A 14987-nucleotide genomic window follows, 5' to 3' on the forward strand; every position below is an offset into this window, starting at 1 on the left:
AGTTTAAAAATTAAGGGGAAAACCAGAAGGACGTCTCAACTAATATGGTCTAGCAGCTATTAAAATAAAAACCGAACAAAGCTTTCAACTTCTGTTCAATAAATAACAAGTTCGATACAAACTTTACGAAGTTTTGAGCATTACGAAAATATAACGTTCACATCGCATACTTAATAACTAAAAATGAAAAAGTCGTTCATATTTTATAACGCAGGTAACACTGTTGATAACTAATAGATAGTAAAAGCTAGTCAGTCATCGCTAATGGGCTTAAAGATTCGTTGAAGGAGTATTTAATAAAATATTCATAAACCAAAAACCTCGATTTATTACATAAATTACTTACCTCTATTTTAGGGGACATTTTTACTTTCTCGCCAGGGATCGATATTTGACAGTGTGCAAGGTCGTCTTCTAATTTTTCAATTAATTAATCAACGATAATGCCGACCAATTTCATTAGGTGATTAATACTTTTTATTACATTTCCTCCCCCACTGACTTCTTTTTTTTTTTAATATGGCACGCACTGTTCTTCGGAGAATAGGTTTCACATTGTTGGGGTTACAATGCGAAAATATCTATTGTTTTTGTTAAATTAATGTAGAGTTTAATACAGAAATATACCGAATGGTTTACCTACAGCGAAAAACGTGCTTTGTACAATTGGGTGAAATGAATTGAATTCTTATTATACAAGGCTTTCATAAATGATTCGTCTCACAAAAAGGCTGTGTCTCCATTTAAATAGGTACAGTTGCGGAATTAAAATTTCGGGCAGTATTGTCAATGTCATGATATAAACTCTAAAACAACCTTTACCTTAGTAACCTTATTTTCTACTCTTGTCATGTTTTTGTCTTTTTGGCGTTCAAAAATTGTCATTTGGGGCATAATAATGGGTAGGCAACATATCAAAGCGATAATTTAATTACACTCAGTGCAACTAACTGAAATCTCAAAATTCAAAATTGATTGGGTAACTGACACAGAAAAGTTTAATTTTTGAATGTCAGTCATGATGACAGTAGAAGGTGCTTTACAAAGATTTTGTTGAAGTGACAGAAAAATAGTGCCCGAAATTTTAATTCCGCAACTATACCTTATACATGGAACCTCCTTAACATGAGTCACAGCACACCTAATGTATGAAATTAAATTGAATAAAATCTAATTCGCATTTTTCAACAAGAGTTTTCAAACTACGTAGAATAAAATTTTTGAAGCCAATCAAAAAATACTAAATTGAAATAAATGTCATAAGTATGTCATTTCGATTGGGCCACCTTGTCTAATTATACATTGGATTTATGAATTTAGAATTAGAATTTCTAAGATGTCAGGAATTGTAAAACGTAATGTGTTTCATTAAACAAAAAAATTGCTACAAAATCGTTTTACTTTTGAGGCAACCCCCGTATTTATTCCTGCCTCCAAAAAATTTAAAAACTTAAAATGTTTACCTTGATCGCTGACATCTTCCGAGAAAAATACGAAACGTTTTGAGCGGGACTTTGACCTACCTCCATACCACTTAAACAAATTCTTAATTTACACAATTCAATCTATTTGAAATAATAAAACTAAAAATATTAGTGCATTTTTGGCGAATAATGGAGTTTTTTAGTTATTATTGTGACAAATTAAGCTGCATGTAGGGATTTTCGTGGCTGCAACGACTTAAGTTGGCAGTTCTGGTTTTTATAGTTTTTGTCATTTGTCAAACAAAACATATTAAAGTTTATTACAATTTTTAGAACAATCCTCTCTAGTTAATTTTTTATTTCGTAAGAAACCGATGAATATTTTTTTATTTCGTATATGTTAATTTACTGAGTGCTTTTTATGTGCATTTATGTTATATTTTTTGGAGTCATAACCTTATATGACCTGTCAAGTAAACTCTTACTAAATAAGCTGATTATGTTGTGGTAAATTGAATTAACTCTTGATATCAATAATAAATAACAATAACAGATGCTTATTTTCTAGATTGGTTGTCATTTCAATTTCGTTCATGATAACAACAGGAAGTTTAATGGCAAAACATTGATGTAATCTACAATGGTAGTAAAATGTATATAACTAGTTGTTATTTCACTTAAAAACCGTAAGATGTTCAATTCAGGGATTAAAGGAAATCAAAGGTACACCACAATTCACTAACTAAAACAATTATACCAACCGATTAATTATTCACATGTGCTCACTGATTAGTGGAATATTCCACATCGTTGTGGCCCAGCATTTCCATTCAGTTTTACTAAAATGACATAACTCAACTAATCTAGTGTAGTTGTGGAAGTTTCAAGTGTTTCGTGTTGTTTTAGGTGTAACGGATTAGTTCCACCATCATCCATAGTTAAAACTAGAACTCTAGGACAAATAAATTATTCTAAGGTAGTAAAATCGTTAGGGACTAAAGACACATACAATAATGTCGATAAAAATTTGGAACCAACATTTATCAAAAACTCGATGGGTTTTTCCAATTCACCAGTTCATTGTAACAATGATCTTGATACAAAGGTGAAACTTGAGTTTGATGAACAAGATGGAGAAAGTAAAATCAGTCCCAGTATTATAGGTTTGTTATAAAAATACAGTTGGTAAAGATTATCAAAATGTGACTTTTCAGGTTTAAGTGAAGAAAATGTAAAAACGCACAAATCACCTTCTACTGTAAAACCACGTTTAAAATGGGGAAGTATAAGAGCAACCCATCATGAAACCCTTCAGCGGATAGATAACATTGATGACTTCTACAACCATTACCAGCACTATTGGTTCAGTGCAAGTCTCGAAGTAGTTATTCTGGTTTCAACTTAACACAACCTTCTAAACTTGTTTTTGCAGAAATTAAAAGTGGAAGATAGATCCAGGGAAGAGAGAATAGAAATCACAAGACACGAGTTTATGAGACACCTGCAGCAGATAGTGAGGAGTAACGTTGGCAAACCCAACAAACCAGCGGAAGTGTCGTTGAGAAGTAGTGATGTCGCGAAAGCGAAATGTAAAGGCGCGAACCAACCTAGTTATGAAGGACTTGTTGCTCCAACAGTTTGTCAAATGGAGAACTGTTTTCAACCAGCTTTGCCTTGCACGAGGCATTGTACGTTACACATTATGTTAAATACAGATCAAGTGTTGTTTGGTTATTGTACGGCCAAGTTTGCTGACAACACTCAGTGTTCAGTACCTGTTTTTGATATAACACATGAACTACCACTATGTCCGGAGCATGCCCGAAAGAGGGTAAATAGGGCGGCGGTGTTATTGTTTGTACATTATTGTACGTCGATTGTTTGCAGGATAACTACAAATTATACCAAGAAGCTAAACCAAAGAAGTTACGGAAGAAAGTCAAACCATCCGCCATGATCAGGCCACAGAAACGCAATAAGAAGAAAAAGAAACCCATAAAAACACCAGAAACAACGACACCAAGTGCAATAATAAATATCCCTCTCACGACCGGTAAGTGCGGAAATTGGATATATTTACGATTTGTGGGTGATCAAGTAGAAAAAGATAAATGCAATATGAGATATTTTATCATTGGTGTGATAATTACGTCGTAATGAGAGTAAAGATCTAACTGTTTGTGATTATTTCACATTCAAACAAAAGAAAAGGATTTGAAAGCGGTGTTGTTTTAAGAATAGCAATAAAGTGTGATAATACGTTTCCAAGCCGCACCCAGTATAACAATCTGTATGACTGAGCAACAATAGAAGGACAAGAGTATACTTTTTTTATGAAATCCCGTGATAAGTAAAATTTTGAAGGGGAATAATTATGCGATTTACTCAAATCCTAGAAATTTTCATTTTCAAAAAGATTTGATTGAAATAAAATTTGAATTTTTCGCGCATTTTTCTCGTAATTTGACAGATTTGAGATTAAAACATCTGTTATTTATTTAACCACTCTTAAGAGTAGAAGCATGTATACAAAACCGAGAAGTTTTCGAAGATGTGAGAGGTTTAAGAGCACTAACCGATGCACAAGAGTCTCCTCATTTTGAGACTAGAAATTCGATACAGCGCCAAAGGCGAAACGGTGAACTAATTTTTTGCCTCAGATTTTTTTTTATTTACGTGTCGCGGTAAGCCACGCTTTTGACAATTGAACTGACATTTGAGATAAGGAACATATAGGGCCGGTTGCACCAACGTGTGTTAAAGTTAACTACAGTTTAAAATATACGAAAACATTGTTATAACAATAGGTGACCAAAGTATCGAAGCATTTTAACCTACAGTTAACTTTAACTAGCGTTGGTGCAATCGGCCCCCAGTGTAACAATTCTTGGTAGATTTTTTGATTTACTCGGAAGTGACGACAATCCAAAACACATAATTTTCCAAATAACGGAGACGGAGCAAGTGTTGTTTAGAATACCGAAAAAGCAAAAAAAAATAGATCAAGACACAATCTCAATTGGTTTTTTCCTAATCTTAACGTTTTAAGCTTCAGCCTTGATATATTTACTTTTCCTTTGAAATTTATTTTATGAAAGCGATATACAGAATCTGATATTCGAGTAGAAGTTTGATTATTTTATAGTTTGTGTAGTAGACATAAATATGTAATTTGAACTAAGTATTATACAAACTGATTCTGAAATAAGTTTGAAAAAAAAAACGGTAATTGGTGATGATAAGAAATCAGACAAAAAAAAATTCATATTAAAGTTTTTTCGTTTTCGAGATACCTACCTACAAATGATTGAAAATTTGGTCAAAATTGCTAGTACAGTTGGTTGCAAAAAAAAAACGGGAAACGAAAATTTTCCTAATGTAAATTTGGTTTTGTCCATTTGTCAATGAATTGACAATACCTATCAGATAAATTTTAAAATGTCATTGAATTTTATTCTAACCTATCTGTCGTAAGAAGGTTTCACACTATGGAAAAAATGTGAAAATGTGTCAATTTTATTCTGACAGTTCCCGTTTTTTTTTTTGCAACCAACTGTATGCTACCGAGTTAAAGGTGGTTCATTGATTATCCTGGTAGTTTAGCAACAAAAATCAAATGTAAAAGGTGTCCCTCAGTCACAAACGTGACATTATTCCTTTCCATCATTTCCATAGAAACATTTACAAAGCAGTGTGCTTGCACTTAAAACTTTATTGTGGAGTTGATGTAACAATGGTTGCTAATGAAGTGAAAAATTTTCCCTATTCATAGGCGTCGAAAATACAAGGATATGGGGTAATTTCTATCCTTTTGTGTCAAGGATACTGCAAATTTTTTTTTACAATTTATTTCAGAATCACCCTGTATCACTTCTCTAGTAGTTATGACTTCCGAGAAATGTCCAGTGGATAAACTAAAAATTAACAGAATAACGAAAGACGGAGTCCAAATTTGAAATTGAATTTGCTAATTTTAGATTCGTATTTGGACCGTCATATAAAGAACTACGGCCTCAGTGCTGTGTCCCTTTCTTATTACATTGTTATTTTATGGGCACACGAGGTTTCAATGTTTGTGTCAGACCATCAAAACCGATACATTAAGGCTCGCGTTTACCTGAGTTTGAAACGGTCGAAAAAGTGGATTTTCGATCACGTTTTTTGAGAAAACAGTACGAGATGAACGTTTTCTCTTTTTACTACATAAATTATGAACATTTCTATTAGTGAACTATGAAGAGAAAAATATAATTTTGTTTTGACGAATTTGTTGAAAAACCACAAATAAAATGCTCTGCTTGGAAGCTGTGTAGGCAAAATGAAAAGAGATATCGAAAATATCTCACGTCATTCATTAGATCTTGTTATGAATGTGACGCAGACGAAAAGTGGTGTTTCCTACTTGAATATTAGTTGAAAAAAACGAAAAAAATGAAGTCATTTCTCAACGTTAAAATTTCACGTTGTAGACAACCAACCCTACATGCTACCTGAGCTATTACAGAAAGGGGACTATACAAGGGAACAAATTACATCGGCATATCACCCATTTTAATATTATGCAAATCTCTATCCTTTTTTTATACGTGCAATAATAATTTTCAGTAATAATACACCATGAAATAAGCACAATTTTTTCCTTTATTTCATGTCAAAATTCACGGTTTAAAATATTTTATTTTATACTGTCCGGTAGATGTTCGATTACATTATCCATTTGAGTCCGGTAGATTAGTTATAACAGTATCAGAGACTGTTTTATTTATACAAATCAAATCTGACATTGAAAAGTGCAAAAGTGACACTAGTATTCGCCGTTGTCTTAAAAATAAAAAATAAAACATTTGAAAGACAATAAAAAATTATCGAAAAATTATCGCTGTAATTAAAAAAAAAAAAGCCTTACGATTGGTCGAAAATGATGATGAATGAAATAATCACATATTATATCTCAAGTGCAAAATTTTTTATCGGAAATTTTTTTGCTAATAATAATTGGTCTTCTGACCGAATAATTTATGGATGTTTGAGTTCATTAGCAAAAAAATTGCCGATATTAAAATTTTGCACGAGGGGTATACGGCTGATTATTTCCTGAATAGGATGAAAACAAACGCATTATTTCCAATCCTTTTTATTCAAAATAATTAAATAAAAAAAAAATCAGGTACCGGCATTTTTTATCAGATTATTGCCCATGTGCATTTTAGAGAAATTTTATCGGGTTATTTTTTGTTTTCTCGTTTTGATTGGTCAATATTTGTCACGCAATTGGTTGCTAAACAATAGCAACGGCCGTTACCACAGGAAAAAAGATGATGCGATTTTCACAAAATACATATGATTTTTTATTTTTGCAATAACATTATGATACAGAACAGACTTCTAGTATGAAATAATAGTATACCATTACTATTACATGAGCAAGTACAGAATAAGTAAAGAATAAAAATCGTTACTTGCGAGTACATAATATAATCCTATACTTTATCTATAGCAAATTTTTTTGACTAATAAACCGATAATATTCAATTATTCACCGAAGGGACACAAGATGAAACCAACCGTTTCATTGTAATTTTACCTTAAAAATATTTTACCATAAGGGTAATTTTTGTCTCATTCATAATTCTTGACAAATCAGGTAGAAACTCCGAACTAATATTCATTCTCTGATCTGCAGGGAGTAAATGCAGATTTAATCGTAATACTTTGGGAAAATACAACTACACAATGCTGCACCCTGTATTTGGTGAATATTATAGTTTTATTAGTCGGACCTTCAAAGTCAGAAAAATGTCCTATACGATCAAATTGTAGGTATATTATGTACCTACAAAAAAATACTAAAACAAATTCTTAGCTCAATATTTTTAATTTTTTTAAATTTAATGTTCCTTTTGTTAAAAAAAAAATCGGGAGAATTACAAAGGAAAGTCGGAAAATTAGGGCAAACTTCAAAAATTATAATTTTTGTATGCACTCTCGATCATAACTGTCGACATGTTTAATTGATTTTTTTTTTGTTCGGTTTGTTCCCGGGATGGAAATAACTCAATTGAAAAAATGTTTTTGGAAAATTTGGAGAAAAATCTGGAAAAACGCATTCCAGCCTAAATTAAAATTACATCCGTTTTTACTTTTCTGTTGTTTCGCGATGTGTCCAACAAATGTAATTATTTTATTTCTATACCAATTTATTTCGCTATCGGATTGTTCACTTGAACATCGATCTTGCAATCGAAATGTAAATAAAACCTTGAGATTCATTGTTATTTCAAACACAAATTAATTTACTGAAATTTGGATTGGACAAGACAACGTCTGTCGGGTCAGCTAATAAATAATAAAATGGAATGAAACAACAGTTTGCAGTGCAGCCAATTCAGATTTGGCATTGTAGGACTTGTCTTTCCTACACAAAATTTTATCTCCGTATTTAGGTACGGAACAGGACAGGATCGTAATCCTCTACCCCCTACTGAGCGTCTGTGACTAATTCAAGGTACCTGCGTCTCTCGGTTTGTTTGACCCGTTTGACCAAAATATAAATTTGTAAATAGAGGACCCACTGTACATCAAGTTCGAAATTTCTTTCAGGTAAACGCAATAACTCATTGTGATAAGTGAATATTTTCCGTACGCTTTCGTAAACAAAAATAAAACAAGAAGCGGATTTTGACAATCCTCCACCTTCTTCCGAGGAGGCGTGGAGTAATGTACAGTCGAATGCAAAAAAAAAGTAGACAAGAAGTTTTGGGCTGCTTGGTCCATTCTTCCAGTTTTTCCATTTTGGTTGGCAGCTGACTATGACTGTATAATATTCTTGATTGCCTAGCCGAATGCAAAAATAGTGAGAAGTTGTCGGTATTAGAAAAGCCATATTTATAAAATAAAATAATAAATTTTTGTCTACTTTTTTTGCATTCTTCTGTACTATCGCTGACCAAAAAAAAACTCGTACACAGATAATAGAACAACAGATCCAAAAATTAAAAATTTGAGTTGTGTAAACATGGCTTTTTTAATAAAGGTTATGTATGCATAAGACACATTTTAGTTAACGAACATCTGTTAGGGGCCTGTCTCATTTTCCTTAACCTCCTAGACAGTTTGACAGTAACAATGAATATTATTTGAGTAACATAAAAAGCATGGCGGTAGGGCTGGAGTTTGAGGGTGTCATTGTTTCACATAATTATTTATCTGCTCGTTATTACTTGATATAGCAATACCGTAATGACCAAGTGCAAGTTGAATACCGGTTAATTTCCGACTTACTTCCCACACAACACTTTGTAGTTCGTAAATTGAATTTTATTAACTGGCACATTACTGGAGTATCTAAATATTTTAATTTATTTCTAAAGTATTATTTCTCTAAGGTTACAAGATCTCAACCTTTAATTTTCTTGGTGGTGTTTTACTCTTTAGTCCATCACATATCAGTTCCTGATGATACCTACCTGTCCACAAAAGTCTCATTATGGGTTCGATACGATGAAAAATGATTGTACATCGTCTTCACAAGGTTAAGTACAAGGTGATTCTGATTACAGATCAAGAAGGACTGTTTGAGTTGGTAATACTGAATTTAATTTTGAAATGGTACAACTGGAGTAACTTCCGGTTCGCTGTTGTTGATCGCTTGACACTGACAACCGCATCATTGACACGTAACATTTGACATTTCAAATTAAATTAAAGAATTATCTGTTAAATAAGCCAACAAAACATAAACGGTTGCAGTATTGTATTGTATTTCCAACTCAAATAGTTCTTCTTGATTACAGTTGGTTGCAAAAAAAACGAGAAATGAAAATTTTCCTGATGTACTGTCGCGAGCAAAAAAAAAACTGGTCGTCAAAATTATACTTTGACGCAATGGAAAATAAAAATACTCACTGTAAAACGGTCGTAAATATCATAACCTATTGTATGACAGTAATTGTCTTTTTTTTTGATACTTTGTTGACATGGGCATAATCAGACAGGGATTTTTTTTAATCTGGGACAATGAACCAAATTTTGAAGTGACATTGACGACCAGAATTTTTTGCTCGCGACAGTAAATTTGGTTTTGTCCATTTGTCTACTTGACAATACCTGTCAAATAATTTTTAAAAATGTCATTAAATTTTGACCATAATTCTAACCTATCTCACGTAAGAAGTTTTCACACTAAAAAAAAATTGAAAAAATTGTAAAAATGTGCTCATTTTATTCATTTTTTTTTTGCAACCAACTGTACATTGAGTATTCACAAGAAAATTTCATTTGCCGTTCGTAGGCAAGCAGTGTAAAACATTTTCGGTATCGACCAATACAAACCTTTTTAGTTCTCAACCTCTCAATTTTTGGTAAAGGTAAAAATTCGCCGGTACCATTTTTCCACCTTTTTATCATTGGCGTAATACATAAAGACAAAGACCGAAGCTAACGGAGCAGAATATTCATCTTTAGCTGTTTTCATCCTGGAAGAGTCTGTGACATAGTGTCTCAATGAACAGTGGACCATTCCTTGTTTTTTATTCTTTATCAAAGTTTTCAAATCGTAAGCGTCAGATTAATGATACTGATAGTAATGCGTTTAAACTGTGCAGTAAAACATTGGGTTATTTATAAATTTATTCGTATTCACTTCGTTTTATTGATAGTGAATCGATAAAAAATTATGTTTATCTTGAGAAAATTTATATTAATAGTGGCGGGTCCGTAACATAAATTTGAATCTGGTTTAAACTTTGCAGGCTTGGGTTAAACGTAATGGTCCGTGTTTAGGTGTACAAAGTTATTACAAACATAATCCTGTTTTAAACTAATCTAGAATTACGAGAACTTAATCATTGTTGCAAAATCCCACGATACCAGCCCACGCCTATTCAGTGGGGTATAATTCAGGAAAGTCCAGAAATGTAATAGTAATCGGCATAAATTGTCATTCTGTGATAAACCGTAGTGATAACGGACCAAGGAAAGTTTTTCTGATTTTACAGTCAGTTGCTGTAATTTTCTGGTTGTCAAATTGGTATCAAAGCACTAACGTGTGTTCAAAAAAAAAATGTGATCAGGTGACCTGGTGTTTGCTTTTGTTTCCGTTAACATATTATGGCGTATTCTAATTATTTACTTCATTATTTCCAACATTTCCAAGAAGTGGTTTTATGTCGGTTTTACTTCAGATAACATATGGCAACATGACCCCTGTATTCACCTATGAACCATTTCTATTAATTAATCAAATACTCGTTGACAACAATTGCTTACAGACAACTGTCAAATATTAACTGACAATGTGATTGAAGAAAAAAAATATGTTCATTACAAGATTTATATCTACAGGGTGTTTTCGAAATTGAGGCGTTCCTTTTAGCATGTGATAGTATGCGTTGTTCTGAAGAGTTTTAGCCAAAATCACCTTAGTAAAATGTGTACGGCAATGAAGATACAATAAGTTAATTTTTTTGAAACCGGCCCTGCTCAAATTTCCGCTGATTTGTTAGAAATGAGCATGGACGTTAATCAAAAATATTGTCATCATAACTTCCTTTGGCGGTAATATGAACCTAGCATTGTCAGGACGAAGCATTCCCAATACCATCAATGCTTTAGATGCGCTATCAGTATCAGTCGGCCACTCTCTAGTACCACTTTAGACTCTTTTCAAACTATGCGCCAACGTTAGTGGCACTGTTGGCCCTCTGTTGGGATCTTTCCAGTGGCGTGTCAACAGGGGCTAATTGGGGAATTTAGGCATTTCAGCCATTTTAGTTTCGGCTTTACGTGTGAGTGGTTCCGGCGTGAATTTTCTCCATCTTTGGGTGTTGTTTTATTGTCTTTGTTGTTATTATTTGTTTGTTATTGTTGAACTTTTTGTAATTCGGCAGGATTGCAAAGTGAGTGAAAAACGCCACTGGAAAGGCACATGTTGCGTTCTGCATTTAGTACCACTTTATAGCAGTGCGCATTTACGCGGCACATCCGCTTTTTTCAAATAGTGCTCCCTCCTGTTAATAGTACTTCCATGGGCGGTAATTAATAATACAGGATATTTCACGAGTGATAATGAGCCCGACGGAATTGAAAATGCAACCCACACTACATTTCCGAAAAAACCTGGGTACTGAAATTAAAATATCCCGCTTTTTTTGAAAATGTATTTTGGGTTGCATTTTTAATTCCATCGAGCTCATTATCACTGGTGAAATACCCTGTATGTGGCTTTAAATGGATGGTGATACCAGCTCATCATTAGTCTTCGGACAAAATAGTCCCCGACAGTCGACCAGTACAACTTTGCGCAATACCCCGCTCACATATGTATAAACACGATTCAGCTGGTTCGCTTTAAATAACAGGCGAACAAGCTGAATCATGTTTATGTGTGAGCGAGGGATTACGCAAAGTTGTACTGGTCGACTTGTCGGGTACTATTTTGTCCTAAGACTACATCATACAGTACAGTGAGGTGCTGGCAGAATGAAAATTTTGATGAAACGTAGATAAGTAGATAGAGGACCGTTTCGATGGCCGCCTAGATCCCCTCCTAACCTTACTCCTTGGAACTTTTTCTTGCGGAGTCACATTAAAGCTAAATCAAGAGGATCTAATACAAAGAATTTTTGAAGCAGCTCGTTCTGTAGATGTGGAAATGCTCCAAAGAGTACAAACAAATATAGGTCATTGTTCACTTTAGCTACTTCTGGAATTTTCCAGTTTTTTCTGGCTAGACAGCCTCAGGGCGTCCTCCTACATCGTTGTCCACCACTCAAACCTTGTGCAAATGAATTTTCCTTGCCCTTTAGTTATACTGAGAGATTGACGCGACCTTGAAACACAACAAGAGAAAAAAAAAGGCATTTGCATAAGGTTTGAATGGTGGGAAACGATCTAGGAGGACGCCCTGGGGCTGTCTAGCCAGAAAAAACGCGAAAGTTCTAGAAGTAGCTAAAGTGGACGATTACCCAAATATACAGGCTCTCCCAAAAATGGCGTACTAACTACTTACTACCGTATCCAGGATGTTTAAATGTACACGAAAAAAATATGGAAAAAAATTTTCAGACAAAAAAATAAATTATTATTTTTATTATTAACGGTAATACAATGTAAACAAAGATGTAATCGTACATAATTACATTGCAATGTTACCGTAGTGGATTTAAAATATTTTTTTCAATTTCCAAAGCTTCTAAATGCACTATTGTGCAGGACTAGATATTGGTAGTGAGTAATCTTGTATTTTGTGATAATATGTACGACTAGAGGTAGCTGTCATGACAATTTAATACATATATTTCAAAATAATTTTCCTGTCAAGTGCCACTTTCAAGGACCGCCAATTCAGCAATTAAGTCCAATAGAATTTTTGAAACATTTTTCTGACGTTTACGGTAGTCTCTTCTACACCGTAGTGCACCGTTAGTACGCCATTTTTGGGACAGCCTGTAATTATGTATTAGAGGAGCAGTTGTCTGCGGACAACAGCATGGGCAAAATTTTTAATGTTTACTGTAATTTTTGGGTTCATTTTTCATTAAATTGTGTTGACAGATCTATTTTTATTGACGCTATTATTCAGATTACGATAATATCTAGCTTTGATGTCCTTTCTTATTTTCATGGATAGAAAAAAAAAGAGAAATATTTGTAGATCATTGGGATAAATCGAATGTTTTTAAATGTTGCCACATTTAGGCCGTTCAAATAAAGTTACTTGAAGGTGAATAAACCGGGCCTTAGTGTAATAAAAAGTCCATATCTTCTACAAAAAAGAAGATAGATTTTTGTTTAACATTTTTACTTGATATTTTATAACTACGTACTTAACAAAGTACTGTTAAGCTGTTCCACCAATTTTGGGGCACCTTGTATACTTTTAATATTATTTTGGAGGCGGCGTTGCAATTTGTAAAGAACACGTGAAAACACAATTATTTGAATCGTTACAGATGTCGGCGAAATCGTGCACGAGGACTCCCCCGAGCTGGAAGAAGACATGCACATGGTCGACCACGTGCTGGGACTGAACGAATCTGATACACTGGAACAGGTGTTGGAAACGCAAGCCTCACACCTGCTGGAAGAAACCGACATCAACACCGTACTTAGCACGATACAAGTGGACGAATTCAGCGACTTCTTTACTGGTAAACGGATAATTAGAATCTCTAAAAGTGTAATGATAGGAGTGTTTCCAGTGAATCGAAACGGCGAATACGAGCCGTCACGGGAGGAAGCGGAGGAGCTGGAAAAAGCTCTGGCTGCTGTCGACAACGACGTCAAGTCGTTGGAAAAGTTGAGCCAGTCCCAGGGTCTGTTAGATTCGTTGTTAGACGAGCACACGCTGGCGGAATCTCTGGTGCAGATTCCCGACGTGTTTCACAACGGTTACACTCCGTGCGGTGATAGTATGGTAGCACAAACGTCGTCCTTTCTCTTGCCTGTCGAACCACAATCTCATTCTTAATAGATAATTCGAGCGTATGAAGTTTCACCTTGACAGTACAATCTACAGTAATATAATTAAGGATAATAACTGGTATAAGTCCATCAGATTTTGTAAATAGTAGCATGTAGGATCGCTCATGGCAGAAATAATTCGACGTCGACACAAACGACCAGTGATCTTTCACTTTTCTATATCGTAGGCGCTTTGGTTTTGTTTTCGATGGAACGCTTCATATGTACCTTACCCACCCTATCGGACCCATCCAAAGGAAAATATCGTAAACAATCAAATTTATTTATAAAGCTACTAATCATTTCGATCTATAGTCAAGACTGAATAGGATTTTTAGCCGTACTAATTTCGGTAATTGCAGACGTTCTAAATTGTTGACAAAGTGAACCACAATTCAATGATGTATTGGTTGAACGAAGAAAACATCACTTGTTCGTTGTTAGTTTAAGCATATTTTTCTACTTTGATGCATTGTTGATATTGTGAATATACCAGTTATTACTTGTGCAATTGCAGGCTTAAAATAATTTTTTACCACACACGATTGAAATGTCTTTGAAATTGTCAAATTGGATTTTCCTAATGTATAGTAGTGTATGTGATTCCATTGTTTCGAATGGTAACGCATCTACTGTTTGTTTATGTTCAATAAAAATGTTATTTATTTTTATTTATTTCCGAACAGTCCTTCATACATTTGGTACTATTTATATTATTTTTATACGCGTTTATTTGTATCGTATTTTCATTTTAGGTAATCAATAAATAGAAAATACAATGTAGTTTACCTGCATAGTTATTATTTTGATTAAAATTCCCTTATTAGTTTTAATGATATTGTGATTGGAAGATGTAAAATATAGTATTTCGTGAAACTTAAAAGGAAGTGTTTTTCGATCGTTTACTTCGATGTCTTGATTGGAAGCCGTAATTATGGATTTTGTACAATAATTTTAGATAGTATTTTGTAGACAATGTTGTGAATAAAAATGATCTTGTAAAAAGCGTATTTGAAATTAATTATATTTTGTATCGCAAATCTTCCACGTTGACACGCTGCAATAATATTGAAATTGAAATTAAATGAACGGAATGAATTC

General features: G+C 33.7%; 1 protein-coding gene across 6 annotated transcripts; it reads left to right on the forward strand.

Annotated features, from left to right (window-relative positions):
- Window positions 1-1682: 1682 nt before the first annotated feature.
- On the forward strand, window positions 1683-14553 carry l(3)L1231 (lethal (3) L1231). Of its 6 annotated transcripts, none has more exons than XM_069039788.1 (8): window positions 1683-1931; window positions 1978-2147; window positions 2331-2587; window positions 2639-2808; window positions 2857-3255; window positions 3312-3477; window positions 13376-13573; window positions 13613-14553. In XM_069039788.1, exons 2-8 carry the CDS (start codon window positions 2116-2118, stop codon window positions 13891-13893), a joined length of 1503 nt encoding a protein of 500 aa, XP_068895889.1. In that variant the 5' UTR covers window positions 1683-1931; window positions 1978-2115; the 3' UTR covers window positions 13894-14553. The 6 variants fall into 6 exon arrangements, with proteins under 6 accessions (XP_068895889.1, XP_068895892.1, XP_068895890.1 ...); XM_069039791.1 differs by having other exon boundaries at window positions 1993-2147; window positions 13625-14553; XM_069039789.1 differs by having other exon boundaries at window positions 2031-2147.
- The last annotated feature ends 434 nt before the right edge of the window (window positions 14554-14987 follow it).

The sequence above is a fragment of the Tenebrio molitor genome, chromosome 2 (assembly GCF_963966145.1).
Source record: "Tenebrio molitor chromosome 2, icTenMoli1.1, whole genome shotgun sequence".
Classification (NCBI taxonomy): Eukaryota; Metazoa; Arthropoda; class Insecta; order Coleoptera; family Tenebrionidae; genus Tenebrio; species Tenebrio molitor.